The sequence below is a fragment of the Parasteatoda tepidariorum genome, chromosome 1, assembly GCF_043381705.1.
Source record: "Parasteatoda tepidariorum isolate YZ-2023 chromosome 1, CAS_Ptep_4.0, whole genome shotgun sequence".
Classification (NCBI taxonomy): Eukaryota; Metazoa; Arthropoda; class Arachnida; order Araneae; family Theridiidae; genus Parasteatoda; species Parasteatoda tepidariorum.
In genome coordinates this window covers 50,220,186-50,240,064 of record NC_092204.1, presented here as the reverse complement: position 1 = coordinate 50,240,064, position 19,879 = coordinate 50,220,186, and the positions used below count along the sequence as shown (strand labels likewise).

The 19,879-nt window shown below is 29.1% G+C and overlaps 1 protein-coding gene across 1 annotated transcript; it reads left to right on the top strand.

Annotated features, from left to right (window-relative positions):
- Positions 1-15,072: 15,072 nt before the first annotated feature.
- Positions 15,073-17,115, top strand: LOC122270346 (uncharacterized). The gene has a single exon (XM_043047356.2). It carries the CDS (start codon positions 15,073-15,075, stop codon positions 17,113-17,115), a length of 2,043 nt encoding a protein of 680 aa, XP_042903290.2.
- Positions 17,116-19,879: the final 2,764 nt, after the last annotated feature.

The window sequence follows — 19,879 nt, the reverse complement described above, 5'->3', positions numbered from 1 at the left end:
ATATATATATATATATATATAAATATACTTCCAATCTTATTATAATAAAGCATGGAAAAAATATAATAAAGATTTATGAAAACAGAAGAAAAAAACTGTGTAAATATATAATCCCATCATCATCTCACACGATTATATCCGCAAAAAAGCGTGCTTTATAATATTGTATTAATATTGCCGAGGCAAAATAAATCAATTCAATAGTCTGAGGAGCATTAAATAAATATATATATACTTACTATTTTGTTCTGCAAGTGTCAAGGTTTTGTAGAATATAATATTTTATCATATAAATTATATCGTTGTTAAATTTTCAAGAAAATGTTTTCACCTACTTGCTTTGTTTTAATTTTTTAATAGTTTTAAAAAGCCTAATATCTAAAAGACACCCGTTTAAAGGGTTCTTTTAAACATACATTTTCATTCCTTTTGGATCTGACTCAATTCATTCAATAATTTGAACCACAGTTAAAGTTTAGTATTATCATATCATTGTATACTGTTCGATAGAAATTATCAATATTTTCGAATATGCTTTCATCATTATATTCTAAATATATGAATGAGGCAATAAATGGAAGACAAAATACTAGATCCTAATAGTCAGTTTCAAGATGAGTAGCAACAATGAATGATGAGTAGAAAATATACTACACAGCTAAATTAGGGCCTTAAATACAATTTACTAAAACTGCACATGTGTTTTCAGAATATATCAAATTTTTCCAATAATCTGCTAAGTGAATTCAATTGTTGGTTAAAATAATAAATCCGAATCAGATTAACATTTTATTAAACCCTGAAGAGAGAATATGGGTAATAAACGCGATCAATCTGAATTATTTATCGTTTAGATAACTATAATAAATTACGTATACTAATTGTGAATTTAAGCTTATAATATTGACTAAAATTATTTGGTAATTATTAATAATAACCACTTTATGTTACAAATTTGAAAACAATTATAACTGTTACAAATTTATGTTACATTTTTTTGATATTTTATCAAACATATTAAATAATAAACTACTTTTGACGGAGAAGAAAAAAATTCGGTTAAAAATTACCATACTGCTAGGTGATAACATTTCTGGTTGGAAGAAAAAAAATTCTGGTAAATAAAACCAAAATATACGGTACTGAAACTATTCATTTGGTAATTTAACCATTCTTATGGTAACGGTTTACCGAAAACTCTACTCTGGTTTTTAAAGTCATAGCTCTTACTTCCACAGATTTAGTAAAAATGAGAAATATGAATAGTAAATCTACCCAAATAAATAACTCTTATTGTAAACTCTTAAGTAACATGATACCACATTAACACGAATTTTACCACATTTACCAAATTTTAAAATTTTGTCACACATTATAGGTCAATATTTCATTGTTAATTTTACTAACTCACTACAGTAAAAAGTATCGCGCTTTTTGCTGTTCCCATAAAGACAGAAACATAATAATAACATGGTAAATATTACCATATTCTGGTAGTTTTAATCATGCTTTTTTCTCTCAGTGTGTAATTATTTATAATAGCCGAATAAGTTCTTTTATCGGACCAATTAATAAAAAATTATCTGAATTTTATGCATTTTTGAAAAATTTATATATCTGGCAGTTTTAGAAATAAAGTAACGGCTTGCTTCAAAAAGCAAAGTACTAGTAAGAGAGATAAAGTAAAAAAGATAATAGTTGAAGGAGTTCTAAAGAAATAAAAAGACGCCATTTGTCTTAAATTCTGTCCAGAAATACTTAGCAATTCAAATTTAAAGTTACACTAAAGTAAAACTTTTCACCAGATAATGAGTTTCAAACAAGGGATATTGATTAAAAGTAAAAAGCTTTTACTTCTTTTTCCCAAATCAATATATTAAAAAAAATATGTTCCATCTTTTAAAACGTCCACCAAAAAGCAAAGTTTTAATTTAATTTTAATTAAATCATTTTAAATATATATAGTTTAAGAGTTTTGTTCATATAAATGTTAAGTTAGAAGTATAAATAAACATTGTGCAGTTTAACCATCCGTTAAACTGCACAATTGATATGAATGTTTGGCACGAATGTTTATACATTCCTTTGAGTAAACTAAATATTTTTTTCAATATGAAAACAAAATTCGTGATACATTAACATGTTTAGTTTCCAATTCATCCAAGGAATTTTTTTTAAAATTCAAAACTTTAAAAAATAAAAAATATTATTTTATTAGAAAAGTAAATAAGTTTCTATTGAATGTGCATATTTTTTACATTCTGTTGATGCTGAAAAATATTCGATACAAGTTACAAATAATGCATTTTGTAAATTGTCAAGTCAAATTAATTCTAATTGTTGTCTTTTCAAGCCGTAATAAGTTTTCCCATTTTCTTAAACTGCATTCAAATTGCAAAAGCTTTATTAAATCGAAAAATTGAATACTTAAAAATGTATAAGAATTTTACTGAAGAGTTAATTATTCGGTTCTAAAATTTAATACAAATCTATTGCAGATCCTAATTTCAAGGAAAATCAGAAAATACGTTATTTTATAAAATATTTATAAATGTACATCTAATTATTATATTAAATGAATATATAAGAGATAGGTGAAAGTAAATAATTTTCAAATGGAGAAGCAAATAAATCATTCATATCCCTTACAATATAATACGCCAGCACAATTTTAACAAATAAATACTAACCTATATCGAAATAAAATTTTTACTTTAATTGGAAGCCATAGACATATTTAATTAAATATTTATCTGACGTAAATTCTTCCAAATTTTTCTTATAGGTAACTTATACTTAAGGCTATTTCAATATCTTTGAGAGTAAATAAAGTTTTTCACAAAATTCCCCAGACTCTATTAGTCAAACAAATAAAGTGAATAAATAGTAGAATCTAGAATTTCAAATGAAAAAGTAAAAAACAACCGTTAAACTTCAGTTAGAATATGCCAACAATTTAGTTTCCGCAATATTCATCAAGGCACACTAAGTTATATGTGCCTTCTAAAATGTTAGATAAAATATAATAAAAACATTTTTAACTTTAAATTTAGAAACTTCTTATCTTTTAATATAAATGCACTTTCGAAATGCTACAGGGACATAAAAATAGAAGTCTACTCGCAAAAATGTATAAATATGAAGCAGAATCGAAGCTAAAACATCTGTAGAAATTAAATTTAGTTTTGGCCATTTTTGTAAATAATTATTTAATCCTTAATCGCAATATTGTGATTTGCAAAACGTTGAACCGAAGCCGAAATATGTTTTTAATGTCTGTAGAGCTACAGATACATATGTTTCATGTTTTTAACAGCATTCAAACATAAAAATCAAACTGTAAAATAGTGCGAAATGTACAAGTTTTGGTGCTAGAATAAAAAATAAAATTAAAAAATATCAGTTCCATAAATCTTTTCCAGAAAGAAGTATTGAATTACAATAAATTAATATTAAATTTTATGTCAAGGATTTAAAAGAAACAGTACGGGGAATTCTTCTTGGATACCTGATGTGCAATAAGGCTTTTATCAAAAATCTGAAAGAACTACTATTGCAAATTTCCGGACTCAGAAGTCATTGAAATATTCGGGACGAAAAAAAAGCAGGGATCAACAGTTATTTGTAACATTGTAATAACAAAAGTACCTGAATATGGTAAAATTTATCATGTTTTTTTGGGTCTATGGGAACACCAAAAAGTTCTGTACTTTTTACTGAAGCACTTTGGTAACGGCTTTTGGTAAAATTAACAATAAAATATGGTCTTATATTATGTGGGGAAATTTCTTGATTTTATAATGATACTTTAACATGGCAAAAATCATTTATTCGGTCATTTCTTTTTCAGTATTGTATTTGTTATTAAATATGTGGTAAAAAAACTGTTCTTTAGAAAATCAGAATTTTTATTAAACCGTTACCAAATGAACAGAAAGATTAATAAATGAGTGGTTTAAATACAGTGTATTTTGGTTTTCATTGCCAGAATTACGGGGTGTTTTTAGTAATGTATTACCGTACAATACGGTAATGTTTTTCTAGAGTTTCTTTTTTCGTGTATTAACCCTTTCTGAAGCCTTGGTTAGTTTACTTACCACCGCATTCATCAGTTTTTAAATGCCCATTTTAAACTGTTTTAGCGCTTTTCGTTCTTGCTAACATTTGTTAATAATTTCAGTTCTGATATATTACGTTTTAATTAAGTTTACCGTATGCCAATTTCAGCGAATAGACATCGTCTGTGATCTACAGCAGCAAATAAGAAAAAGAAGACATGGGCACAACTTATGTTGTCTCGTAGTGTGCTTCTACATGTAAATTTTTAATTTCTGTAATAGATTAATAAAAAGATACTATGTCCTTCTGCATTTTCTTATATTTATAAAATTATACATATAGCAAGAAATGAAAATCATTCATTTCACTACTTTTTGATGGCCGAAGTAAATTATATCACTAAAATATAGCATTAAAATTTTAAACAATTTTATATAATTAGCTAAATTAATTTCTTTTCTTATACAAGTTTTGCAATCAATTAATAATATGTTGTTGAAGTAGTTCATTTACGTCGCACTAGAGCTGCATAATGGGCTATTAGCGACGGTCTGGGAAACATCTCAGAGGATGATCCGAAGGCATGCCATCACGATTTTGATCCTCTGCAGAGGGGATGGCACCCCCGCTTCGGTAGCCCGACGACCTGCATGTGAAGTCGAGCACTTTACTGTAGAACAGTTCAACGAGAACCGGTACCGCACACCCTCGGTCCCTACGCAGACAGATCCAAGTGGTCACTCACCCGCACACTGACCGCAACCAGTGATGCTTCACTTCGGTGATCTGCTGGGAACCATGTCTTAGTGAATCTCAATAACATTTTTTTACCATTTTTGTGTTGGTTTAACTATGGATAACAACACAACTAGTGAGTAAGAATTACTTCATCACATAAAAAAAACATGTTTGATTGTTGGAGATAACAGAAAAAAAGGAAAAAGACGAACATATTTTAAGTTTCATCAGTCAATCAATCTGGTTTTGATATGTTTCAGCCAATCTTCCACACTTGAAATTTCGCCAATTTCGATAGCGTTTTTATGTCTTATTTTCCTTATTTTGTGATCCGTAATGTATATAATATTCTTTTAATTAATAAGTACTTTAATTATGAATATTAAGAGCGGTTATTACTGAGTACAAAGTACATTAAAACACATTTTATAACTTCAAAACAAACATCTCAAATCCCCATATCAAACTAAAGAATGTTTAAAAACATATCTCACAACATTATGCTCTTTTTATTAATAAATCCTAATTTCATTTATTACATTTTCTTTTCTTACTCAACAACAATCACATAAAAGAATTAGATAAAATACAAATTTTCTGACATAAAAAAAAACACAAATATTTGGAGAAAAATCTCATTTCCTAATATCAAATTTGAATCCCTTGAATCACGTACCCCGACTCTGAAAATTTATTTTTACTGATGTAGCTTCCATCTAATCAAATGAAATAAAATTTCAGATAAGCTCGCGATATATCTTAGAAAAATATCCCATCTACCATATTGCGTCTGTAAATTTGATTTAAATCCGTTTCATTTACGCCAACGTCTTCTTCTCATTTCCGTCAATAAATATGTCTCGTATTTGCAATCTGGATCGATCGCCGGAAATAAATTTATTTTCTGGAGTTAGCCTCAAGGGCCGACCAGCAGTGATTTGAAATTGAAGAATTTGGTAAAAGATACATTTTTAACAAAAGTTTCTCAGAATTTATAAATTAGAAAAAAAAGAATTCGAAGAAAGAGGAGAAAATAAAAGTGGTTACATAAACGAAATTTACATTGTCTTATTGAACTAGAAAAATATAAACGAACCAAACTTTCTCTAAAGATTTTGTTACTACTGATATTCCAACACCTGTAAATGCTTTGAATACATGATTTTTTTATGATCCATTAAGTTTAATGCATAGGCATGACATGATACATTCAATTTAATAATGAATTTATTGTAAATGGAAACTAATTATGCATAAACCTCGAAAAAATAATAACCACGTAGTTATATTAGTTATTGCCTAATTAATACATCTTAATATTATACAGTGTGCAATAAAAAGGGAATTATCCTAATAACTTCTGATCTAATGATCGGATTGTCACGAAGGGGAGAAGGGACTAGTGTGTACATGAAGCTAGAGAGGACATCTTGAATAACTTTTTTTATTTGTGAGTCAAATTTCCTCTGTGAGATATCGTAGATAGGTAATATTGATATACACTTCAATTTGCAGATGCATAATCAGACTATGAATACTTTAGCAAAAATTTGTAAAATAAGGTTTTCAAGGAAAGAAAGGATCAATTTAAATTTTCTCTTTACTCTTTCATTAATATATATATATATATATATATATATAACAATTGCATTCTAGAAATTAAAAATGCAATTTGAATATTTAGTAAAAATGGCAGCTCTAGACACATTAGTTACCCATAAGATTTCTTTTTGTGTGTAATGCAGATTTTTGTTAAACATTTTTAAATAAAAAAAATTACAATATTAAAAACAAATTCTGCACAAAAAAAAATCAAATTTAATTTAACAAAAAATAGCTCAAAAATTATATTGATCCACCGGGGGAAAGATTAGGTAAGAAGCAATTGTCCTTAATTAAGACAAATAACCTATTAAAAATACACATAAAGCATTTAAAAAATTTAGTCAAATAATGTTTTTTTTTCTGAAAAAATTCCCCCCAAAAGTTTTTTTTTACGTAAATGAAATTTTTTTTGGAAATAACAACTTTGCCATTATCTCATAAAAAAATAGAAGTATATTNATAAGAAATTCTAAGATATAAAATATATATATTATTTTCAAAATTGTATACTTTTAATTAATCATCAACATTAGACATAAACAGACACGTGTCTTCTTAGGGCTAGTTTGGACGCATGGTGGTTGGGCTATTGTGGACGTATTTACTTTGACCTCATTCATATTGCAATAAAAGAAAGATGAATAGTTTAAAAATATAAAACATATGATGTTATTTAGTTTCTAAACTAGAATGATTTTGTAGAATAATTTACCTTCGCAATTAGTGGTTTCAATATCAAATAAGAAATTTAGCACGAAACTTTTGTATTGATTCACTCGTTAATGGTTAAAATTTAAGAGATGTTTTATCAAGTTTTTGATAATATAAGGGAATTTTGTTTTGAGGAATCAGATGCTCTATTACAAATTAGTAGTTTAGTTAAAATACATCAATATTTATTCTCCAATACTTTTAGCTTGAAATAAATTGTCATTTAAGCTCTAGATGTACCTTTCTGAGAAGTAATAAACAAATGTTTGACAAGTTTGCTCACATAGCCCCATAACTTGTCCTCATTAGCTTCAAGTAGTAAGGCAAGTGGAACAAAAACCACCTTTTTTAAAAAAAAAATTAGGGAAAACTAAACAGCTTTTTTTCTCCAAATGTAAACCAGAAGGCAGATAATCATTTAATTTATTATGAAAAAATGCTACACTAATTAAAAATTATATTAAATAGTGTTTTTTTGACAAAATTGCAGAAAATATCCACACTAACTCCTCTCTCCTTTACTAGGAATCAATCTTATTTCTTCGATGAGGTGACCTCAAATATGCTAATTAATTAGTGCAGACGATATTAAGTTTCAAAATCAGATACAAAAACGTACTTTCACTAAATAAACACATTTTTTCGACTGAGTAGGATGGTCAGTAGAGTGGTCGTAAGTTTTGACCCGTTTAGACTTAGACTTAGAGATTGGGCTGCTCCAAGGAGAATGCACATCGACCAAAGGTCTATTGTTCCCAGACCCTAGATCATAACTAGCGGAAAAACTTTATAGATTAAGTAAAGTTCAGCAAACACCCGACAGGAATACCTTGTAGTTCCCAAACCTTAACACAATGTGGTCTTAGATGCTCAAATCTTTGAAGAGATTTGCCCCGTTTACTTTTTCGATTGTTCTAAGAGTATAAAAAATGGTTCTAAATGAAATGGAATTCAAAGATCACAATACTCGTAATCGAACATTCCGATACGGATTAGTTTTGGAATTATTTGATAAACATTGACTTCTGAATTTTATATAACAGATATTTTATGCGTTTATATGCTTTTCAACTTCAAATAAAAGAAAATGGCAATTCAATGGTTTAATCTACCATTGCGACAGTAGTTTTCTTTCGTCCAAGTTTTCTATTCAGACAATTCAGGTCTACAGAAAAATAGTTTATCACACCCATTTAATAGTGTCTTGAAATACTGGTATCAACATTTTTCTATAGAAAACCGCGAAACTCAAAACTTTATTTTTTACTATATAAACATTTTATGTATACAAGATATAAGATCGACAAAAACTTTAAACATTAAACTTTAACTTAACTTAAACTTTAGCCATTAAATTCATACCTTCTCTGTACAATGATTCAGAATCGATAAGAATGACTTTCTTTAGAGTTTACTTTTTACTGAATTCGCGTATGTTCACGTCCAATGGATGATAAGAAATTCTAAGATATAAAAAAAAGGAATATTTAGAATGTAATACGATAAGAAATGTAAAAAAAAATGTTTAAATGGGCTAACTCTAACGCATAAAACTATTTATACTACTTTCATAGCTCCCAATATCAACAAATAATTTTAAAGAGTTTTTTTATTGTAATGTGTTATAAGCATCAAATATCAATAGCTTTATGATTAAATAATATCATGGCATTTCACATAAAAATCACTATAAATACTGTTTAAAGCATGCATTAAATTACTCTTCATAAATTCTGTAATCTAATAGTTATATAGCTAACAAGTGACTTGCTAAGGTTCCCCAAACTCCAAAGTTAGCTACACATTTCAAAGCATGAACTAAATATAAATAAGTAGAGATCTCTGCCCTTTGCTTGTTAATGTTCTCATACCTCCTACACAATAAAAAGTATAAACTAAAACTAACTAACTAGTGATCTATGTCCCCTACTACACATACTTCCGAAGTTAGTTACACATTATAAAGTTTAAACAAATTGTAACTAACGTACTGATCTCTGTTCCTTACTTGCTAATATTCCCCAAACGCCGAAGTCAGCGGCGCATTATAAAGTATAAACTAAATATAACTAACTAGTGTTCTCCTTACTTGCTTATGTTGCAACAGCTAAAGATAACTATACATATTCAAAAGCCCCTTTGCAATACAAGATCACTTTGTTCAATACAAAGTTAGCTGTTTGAATTGTGTTGAATTTAGAAACAAACTTACTGAAGAAATGTTAAAATAAATAATAATTAAAATAAATGATAGCAGAATTAAGGATGTGTTTACAAACATTGCTACACATGCAAAAATTCTTCGACATTAAAGATTTCTATCAGAACTGCTGTCGCTGTCAGATTATCATATGACCTAGCATTGGACATAGTTTCTGATAGACAAAAATAAAGTTATTTATGACTTAAAAATGATTTAATCAAAACTAAACCAGGTTTATAAAGAATTAATTTATTTAATATAAGTTTTGATAATTTCATAACTTTTTGTCATATAATAGATACTGTAAACAAAATATATTTTTTAGATATTTCAATCGTTTAACAGCAGTCTAAATGTCAAATTTGTATGAACTTGGTATATTTTATTACAGGCTAACTAAAAAAATAATTCCTTAATCAGAAACCTGGGTAGAAATTGAAATTGTTAAAACCTGTAGCTTTTTCTCATCACACGGTTGCTAGTGCCTCTATCTTATAGGATTTTCATTTTCGCCTCCAGATTTTTGACCAGAAAACAAAAAATAAAATTTTCTTTTTAGTAAGTTCCAAAAAATAGTATTAATTTTTTTGTATTGTTTTCTAGTATTTAAAAAATTTAAAACTCTAGGTATTTAAAATTTGATCTAAGGACTACTTTTATTTGATTTCAAACATTGCTAATTATTTTTATGAGGTTGTATACTAAAACAATAAATAACAATCACCTAAAGACCCTTACATTAAAAACCAAATACGGCTAATTATTTTAATGAGATTATTTCCTAAAACGATAAATAACAATTGCTTAAGGATCCTTACATTAGAAGCCAAATATTTCTAATTATTTTCATGAGATTATTTCTAAAACAATAACTAACACTTGCTGAAATACCCTTATATTAAAAACGAAATATTTCTAATTATTTTTTCTACATTATTTCTCTAGATTCTAACAATTACCTTAAGACCATTTTAATATTATTTATAGTCCTATGTTCAGAAGCTCTTTTATCAACTCAGAAAATGGCGATATTTTACTTGAACAAAAGAGGTATTCAAAGAAGGGTCCTTGCTTCAAATCCTAGATAGTCACAATGAACTTCATAGACATTTTACTTGAGTGATCTCATTAGCAACTTCGCTCTCATTAAAGATAAGGGCTATGTTTATTTCACCTGCCAACCTTTTCAAATCATATTTAAATGACGGGTTCCTATGGAACGGTGACCCTTTTTAAAAGATTTAGTTAAATTTGACATTTCTTATCGTCAAAGTTTCAATGATATGGAGGCGTCATTGCGGGTTTAGTTTGATGAGAAATAAAATAAAAACTACCACTTATTTATTTTTCTTGAAGTAGAACTTTGAACTTAAGACTTACTTGAATTTGACAAAATAGGTTGAAATCTACTTTTTATTTCACACTACATATCATTTTTACAAACTGAATTTTGAATGGATTATGACATACACTGTTATTTTCCTTAAAATAGAACTTCTTAAAACATCATTTAATTTGACAAAATAGGTTGAATTCTTCTTTTTATTTCCCGGTTTATAGTTATTTTTACAAACTGCGTTTAGTATGAATTATAACATTTACTGTTATTTTTCTTGAAATAGAACTTCAAACTTAAAACTTCTTTGAATTTGACAAAATAGGTTGAAATTTACTTTTTATTTCACACTACATATTTATTTTTACAAACTGCATTTTGAATGAGTTATGACATACACCGTTATTTTCCTTAAAATAGAACTTCCTAAAACTACCTTGAATTTGACAAAATAGGTTTAAATCTGCTTTTTATTTCACGGTTTACAGTTATTTTTACAAACTACGTTTAGTATGAATTATGACATTTACTGTTATTTTTCTTAAAATAGAACTTAAAACTTAAAACTTCATTGAATTTGACAAAATTGGTAGAATTCTACTTCTTTATTTCAAGGTTTATATTTATTTTTACATACTGCATTTAGTGGGAATTATGAATTTTCTGCATTACAGTGAAGTTATACTGTAATATTTAATACACTGATTTACTGTATTTATTTTAATATTTTGATACCGTGAAATGATTAATTTTAAGCACATTCTAAAGAGTGATCACGTTAAAAGGCGGTAATGCAAGTTGGTGGCATTCTGCCAACACTGTAAAAAAGTCCGGTATGAAATCCCAGCACTTTGGGTGCATATTCCATAAAATACTATACCATAAGTTTTACAATAATATATATTTAATTAGAGTAATTCAGTAATTTAACTGAAATTAGTAATGTAAAATTTACGATAATAAGATTTTTCGCTCCGCTACATGTTTCCGTAGAAATGCATTTTACGGTAAGATGGGTGGATTGGATTTTACGGTATTCAGGTTAGCAGTACAGCACTCTGAATACTGCTACTTCTTACCATGATACAGTGTTACTTTACCGTAATTTTCATTCTTAAATTACGGTAAAATAACCGTCCAGTTAATCCAATTAGTAGTAACGTCCAGTTACAGCTTACAGTTCATTACTTGTATGGTTAAAAAAATAGTGAATGCAGGACTGTGCGTTTTTTTAATCATTTATAACTGGAGCGGTTTTAAAACCGTAAAAATAATATTAGCAAGGAGTTAGGCTTTTGATTAGTTTGTTTAGTTAGTAGATGACGTTTTGAGTTAGGCTGTGGTGAGGGAAGTGACAATTAATTTAATTGTTATTTAATTATTTTTCGTTTAGAAAAAATATCTGTAAAGAATGACGCATTTCATGCATTGATGGTAACATATATCTTGTACCTGCTTGAAAATTTCTAATAATTAAAATTTAAATCTTGTTTTTCAGCTTCGCCTAAAGAATAAAGGAAGAAAAATTCACTTTTAATTATTTCATTATTTTCGTAATTATTTCATTAATTATTCTTGATTAAATTATGTAACCAAATTAAAATCATCATTGAATTGAAACGATTCCAAGGAGTAAACTACAATTGAATGCGCAATAAATAATATTATTTTAATTACAAAAACTCGCTCATTTGTTTAACTATCTCATCTATTTACATTTATTTTTCCATTTGCTTTTATTCATCTCCATTCCATTTCAATAGCTCTCAGCTAAAATGAACTTAATCTAACTCTGTAAAAATATTTGTGCTATCAGACATCTTGTTTGTTTAGGACATTTGTTTTAACTTTCAGAAAGCAAATGTTTTTCTGTTCTGGAATTGATTTCATTGCCCCGAGGCATTAAGGACTTGTAAATTTGCGTTTAACTCATTGTAAACCGCTTGAGGGGAGATAATATGGATAAAAATAATGAACTTGACAGTAAGAAATGATTTCGGATTAGCGCAAGTCTGAACTAAAAATAATACCATTTGCTGACTATCAACTTCTTTCTGCCTTTCTTAAGTTCTTCCCAAATGAAATATTTTTCTCCAACGAATGAGGACACATGGAAGCAGATGCTCCAGACGTAAAGATAAAATATTAAGGAGTTAGACGTTAGAAAATATTGACTTTTTCGGCTTAAGTTAAGCTTTTGATAAAACAACAAATTTGCTTCTCTTTAAAGTAAACATCGTTGAGAAGTGATTAAGTGTGACTTTTTTATTAATTCAAGTCTAGAAGTCAATTATAAATAAAGCAAAGATACTGGCAAGTGTTAAGAAGATATTTATTAATTTATCTAAGGATTTTCTCAAAGAAGTATTTTTTATAACTAGCGGAAACTAATGTCATTATATATAAGAGGAATTAAAATTTCGAAACCAATAAAAAAGATCCAAAAATTACACTTCTAATAAAATAGTTTAAAATATAACAAACATTTTTTTCACCAAGTGCAGCTCTACTAATTAAAAGTTTTTAAATTTTTTCGGTTTCGTGCATTCACTGTTGAACCGTTTGAACTGATTTATTAATTGATTCCCCCATTCTCTATATGGCAAAAAATTTTATAACTTAATTGTTTATAAAAGGATCAGTAGATTTAGTGAATAAACAGTTTAACTGATTCGTTGATTAACACTAGGAAGACTGAAACTTAATTTTATCGCACCAACTAGAACCACCTAATGAAGCTACTTAGTTCTTCGCTACTGTGTACATGTCATAGCCGAGCGAGCTTATCTGTCAATCTTATGACCATCAGAACTGGAGTTCGAGTCCTAGTGTTGACACTACAATATTTTCTCTATTCCGTTCAACACGTGAAGAATTCCCAATGTCCGGCACTCTCCAATGACCATTAACTTACGAAAAGTCGAGCTTCTACATCTAGTTAAAAAAATTTAAAGTTTTTAAAAAAATGCTAGTTGTAAATGGTTAAAAAACTGTATAGTTTTATATTCATGCTTTTATAACGATATTTTTGTAAATGGTTATAATACCATAAAGGAAAAAAAATTTCTTCTCGTAAACTTTATGGTTAATCGGATGGACAGACAGCTGCCAGTTATGTTACCGTAATTTTAGAAGGAAAATTTTAACAGCGTATTATTTGTACATTATTATTATGCATTATTATTTGCAAATGAAATAGCAGTTAAAAAGCAGTCAAAATGACTTCCTTTAGGCAACCTACTGTTAATTGATAAACCCAATCTCTTAATTGTTCACTCAATTAATTGGTTCAATGCTTCTCAAAAGTTTTATCAATGCGCCCTTCATAATGCCAATATTCAAGTTTTGCGCCTTACAATCTATACCATTTGATTTTTAAGAATTATCATGAAGCGAGGAAACAACTAACAATGAAAAGTAGCAAAATAATCTTCACCTGATGAGTTGGACATTTTTTTTATTAAAACAAATTAATAGCACCTGAATATATGACCACTTAAATAAATTATTGAGTTATGGTCTTGCTGTTTCTTTAAGTGCTAAAAAATAAAATTGTAAAAGCATTCTAATTTCTAAGAGCCCTTAATGCTAATTTTCAAGCAAAAGTTGATTTAATCACTCTTCATCAAGCTTTTTTTTAACGGCAGGCACTGAACTTATCGTTCCTCGCTATGGAAGATGCCGGAGGTGTTGCTCATTTTGCGTTGCCTGGTGGGCACCTTATGACCAAAGTCACGGAGGCAAACAACATCATCCACGTTACAGACATAACTACACCTTTTAAATCATATGTGAAAACACGATTTAGTGTTAACTTCAATGGGGTGTTCCTTCACATAATTTTTTTGGTTGTTTAACATCAAATTCAGAGAATTACTCCACAGCTTTTATTGTGAAGTGAACTGTTATTTCTGGCATTAGACTTTTCTTGCCAGATAGCGAACGAAATTATTTTTCACTTTTTAGTTTTTTTTAAAGTCTGACAAGAGAACATTCGCGAAACTCAAATGAGAAATCTAGCAACAGACAGCAGTATATTTGTTTACATCTTTACGTCGGTATAGCAATATGAGAAGTATGTTTATTACTAATTAATTGTGAAAAAATTGATATTGTGAGAAGAAATGTAAGTGAGCCAAATTTTACTGTAAGTGAGCTGGAGCTGGTTATCAACGGTCTTAAAACAGACAAGGCGCCGGGCCCTGATGGTATACCAAACGAAATTTTTAAAGATATTTATTTTACAAATAGAAATTGGTTGCTAACTCTTTTTAACATTTGTTTTATGAACTGCTATTTTCCAAGACCATGGAAGATTGCCAGAGTCGCCCTGATACCTAAATCAAACAGAAATTTAAACTTGCCAAACAATTACCGTCCAATCTCGCTCCTAGCCGTCTGGGGAAAAATATTAGATAAAATGCTTACAAAAAGATTAACATATCATCTTGAGAAAAGAAACCTCATCAATGACAATCAATATGGCTTCAGGGCTGGGAGGGGAACGGACGAGGCGCTTAAAAAAGTTGTTGATATCATCTGTGAAAAGAAATCAGAGAATAAGCATACCATTGGGGTGGCTCTGGACATCGAGAATGCGTTCAACCGTGCAGATTGGACAATCCTGAAGAACGCAATAAACAAATTGGCATTGCCCGACAATTTGGCCGGTTGTGTCTTTAGCTTCCTAAAGGATAGAAAGGCTAAATTTTTAGGAGATAACGGCGATACTCTAGTAGAAAGTAACTTAAACATTGGTGTACCACAGGGCTCGTCGCTTGGACCCATTTTGTGGTTGATCTTGGTTAATGACATTTTTAATTTAGTTCGTAATATAAATTTTAGCCAATTTATTGATTTTAACCATGATGATTTCAATATCATTGCATTTGCAGATGATATTTTACTGTTGGTAAGTGGTCCAATTTTCTATAAATTTGATAAACTGGCGACTCATATTCTATCCCACATGTCAGACTGGGCCGAGAACAACAAATTAAATTTTTCGAAAGAAAAAACTCAACTTATTACATTTCCAAAAAATAAAAAAAAGATGGGAAGACTCCCCTGTATTAAATTTAGACCGGATGATACGAACAATATTAAAAATGTAAGTACGATGAGATACTTAGGGGTGACCCTCGATCCAGGTCTGACATGGATTCCACACTTAAATGATATTAGAGACAGAATTACAGGTTTTAATCAGGGAATTAGGAGAGTCGCCAGAGTTACATGGGGTCTCAGACCACAATTGTTGAAACGCATATATCTCCAGGCAAGTGAAAGAATTATACTTTACGCCGCCAGTGTCTGGTACAGAAATACTAGGAGAATTAACGAAAAATTAAACAGTATCCAGCGAATACCACTCTTAACCATCACGAAGGCCTATGCTACAACGAGCACAGAGGCAATCCAGATACTGGCGGGTGTTATGCCAATTGGTTTGAAAATCGTGGAGGACATCTTTTGCAAAAGGGTGAAGTGGGGCTGGAGACTCGAGGACATAAATTATACTCTACCAATTGATCTTGATCATAACATAGATTTCGAGAAACCAGCCCTAGGGCATCCTTCAGATTACATTGCTTTGCCCTGGGGATATAGCAGCCCTAAAGATCAGGGAGTGGAGATCTACACTGATGGCTCTCGGATGGAGGCAGATTATCCGAATAAATTCAGGACTTCACACGCAATGATAGTTAAGAACAACGGTATCACGATTTTCAAAGCCTCCACCAGAGTCACTGATAACACCAACATATTTATTGCAGAGCTTTTGGCAATCAAGTCTGCCCTGATATGGCTACGTCAACATGATATTACACATGCAACGATTTTTTCAGACTCACTATCATCCCTCCAGGCCCTGGCTGACCCAGAACCCAGTTCCAAACTCATAGAAGAGATCAAAAAAATTTGGAATAAGAACACTATTTTGAACTGGGTAAAAGCACATGTGGGGATCCAGGGCAATGAGGAGGCAGACAGGGCAGCAAAGGAAGCCATTGGTTCTGACAGTGTGGATCTCCAGGTTCTGAAGACCCCCAAACAAGCTAAAACCGAAATCAAACAATATTTAATGGCAAGGTGGAAAACCAATTGGGAAAATTCTGAGAAAGGCAGGCATACATTTAAATTCATTAAGACCCCGTCAACTACAAGGTTGCAAACTAATTTCTATTTTAACCAATTTCTAACGGGGCACGGAGTGTTCGGAGTACACCAAAACAAATTTTTTAATAAATCAGATACTTGCTCTAACTGTAACCAAAGACAAACCATAGAGCATCTTTTATATTATTGTGATCGGTACCGAACACTCCGAAAAAATTATTTCTTCCAAAAAACAGACCAACAAATTTTTGCAGACAAGGTTTGTAGAGAAATTATCAAGATTATCATTAAAACTACTCTTGAGGAACAAATGGAATTAATAAACAAAATTGACAATAACTAAAATTTTAACCTGCTTAATCTAACCACCTTGCCAAAACTTTTTTTTGGACCACATTGCCATTTTAGTGTTTTAATTTGACTTTTAACTTGACTTTGCATTTTATACATGCTTTAGGTTTGTTTACAACCTTTGGATTTTAATACATTTGGTATTTTACATTGCGATTGTATTTTATACATGGTTTTTAGATTGTTATACACCCCTTTTAACTCTTACCTTTTAGTATCTATTGGTATTTTGTCCTCTGTTTTTTTGTACTTTAATTGAATTTACTCTGCTTTACTTGTTGTTCTTCATTTTAACTACCTGTTACTACTTCACCCTCACTATTTTGGTTCCACCAGCAGGATTCAAGCTGGCTTGATTGGCTGGATCCTTTCAATGCCCTATTGGCAAGTGTATACATCTGTGATTTTGTCTTAGTTTTAACTTTTCAATTTTAGCACTATATTCATTTATGTCATTTTATCCTTTCACCTTTTGGCGGTTTTATGAGCTGTATTTACGGCGGTTTTTGGTGAATTGTTAGATTTTTTGTCTTGTATTAAGGGTTCCACCAGCTCTGGCTCACAGCTCACTCAGTTTTTACTGGTTGTCTCAGGGTTCACAATTTTTGTATTATATATATATATAATTTTTGTATTCTATTTATATGAGGGTTAATAAGTTTTGTATTGTATATATACATATAATTTTTGTATTTTATTTATATAAGGGTCTGTTGACCTTTTAAATGATTCATTGTATTTGGCGTATGGGCCTATTGGCCTAGGCCGCTGTATATATATGTATATATATTAAATTACTAATTAATTTAAATTCTAATACGTAATCAGAATTTGCGCATTTAACTTTATATTTTTTTCCTTTTTTAATTAAATATGTCGATTTTATTAACTCTACAATTACTTTTAACTGGTTCACTTAATTTCTATAAAAAATCAACACGAATGAGAGAGTGAGGAGGCAAATTTATTCAACTTTAAAATGCTTCTAAATTAGCAATCCATCCCATTTCTCTTTCTTCAAAAAAAATGTATGAAATATTTTAGAGTGAAATATTAATAATTCGAGAAAAAAAGGAAAATATATGATTAAAAGTACACAGTGGATAGTTTCGCTTTATTTATTTCTATTTTAGTAAAAATTATTAATCGAAAATTTAATTAATATTAACTAGTAGCAAGCACCTATATTTCTCACAAACATGATAAATGTGAAGAATGCTTTCCATCAATTTATTTTTTCTAATATTAAAGAATAAGATAAAGCTCTTAATTAGAATATATTGACTTCTAGAATATCCCAGACTATACTAAGGTAAAGTTTGGCTTGAAATAAACTCTCTGCCTTACATCTACTAGACTGCAGCTCTTGATAAACTGAATATTCAATCTATTCTACATTTGAACCTCTATTCCAAATTTTGTTTCATTTTTCTTTCTATAGTTAAATCATAAAGATATTTTTTGAATATTTAAGTAGAATATTTAATTATGTAAATACGACAAGAAAGTTTTTACAGATCATTATTATATTTTATTATTTTAATGCTTAGACATTACCAATAAATTATATGACCTAACAAAAGTTATTAATTTGTGAAAAGAAAAGTTAATTACTTTTTGTAAAAAAAAATTGATTACCCGTGGTTATAAAAATACAACCCAATTTCTAAAATGTATAAGTTTTTATAGTAATTTATTGTAACTAAATGCACCAAGAAATTGAAATGACTTTTTTTTTATAAACTAGTTTAAATTTATAATCTAAAAATTTTATTTTAAACATTTAACTATTTAGATATCAAATGAGAATAAAAAATTGATGTACGAGAAAATAATATAAAAACTATAAATGATAATTTAAAAGATCTGAAAGCTTATCTTTCGCTTTATTTTTTTTTTCTTTTGGTGAAATACTCCGTTTTATAAGCTATAAAAACACACATAAAATTGTCTAGTTAAAGAAAAAGGTATTTACGATCCTACTGTTTAAAAATAAAAGCCAGTTCTTCAAAATCTCTACCATGCTTTTATATGGGAGATAAACTTTTATTCTTCAATAAAAAGTATTGATAAAAATGTATTTTCGAAAACGAAATACACAGAAAATATCAATTTTGATAATATGAAATAATTCGCGTTACTTTAATTTGTGTTCATAAGATAAAAAATAGCTTTTAATCACTCAACTTATTTTAAATATTGAGTGACGAATAAATTCTGATGAACCTTCATTGAAAAATAAAATAAAACATCCTTACATGAAAATAAACATAAAATGATTAACAATATCCACAAGTGTTTTGATCTAATCCCCTATTTAAATTTCCTAATTTGTTTTTTAAAAAAATACTCGACTCACTTGTTATGGTAATTTATCCCTGTTTTTTCTTTCCTTTTTTAAAGAATGCATTTGAAATACACTAAATTAGCAATTTCATATCTGCTTACTCCAGTAAGAATTTTATAAATCCTTAGACTTAGAATAAATTATTTCACTTGCATTTTCCATAAATTATATTTAATTTGCATTGGTTCAATTTTTCCGGCATAATGAATTGGAACGTAGGTATTAGAATTAGAAATACGAGTATGATATTAAGTTTGGAAAATGAGTTTTAATATTAGGATGTGTAAAAATGGCTTGGAAATCGGAACGAGGAATTTGAAGTTTGGAAATTAAGACGTAGAGCTTGAAAGTTAGTTCGTAGGTTATTAGACTTGATGTGAAAATTAATAGGTGGAGCCTGAAAAGTAAA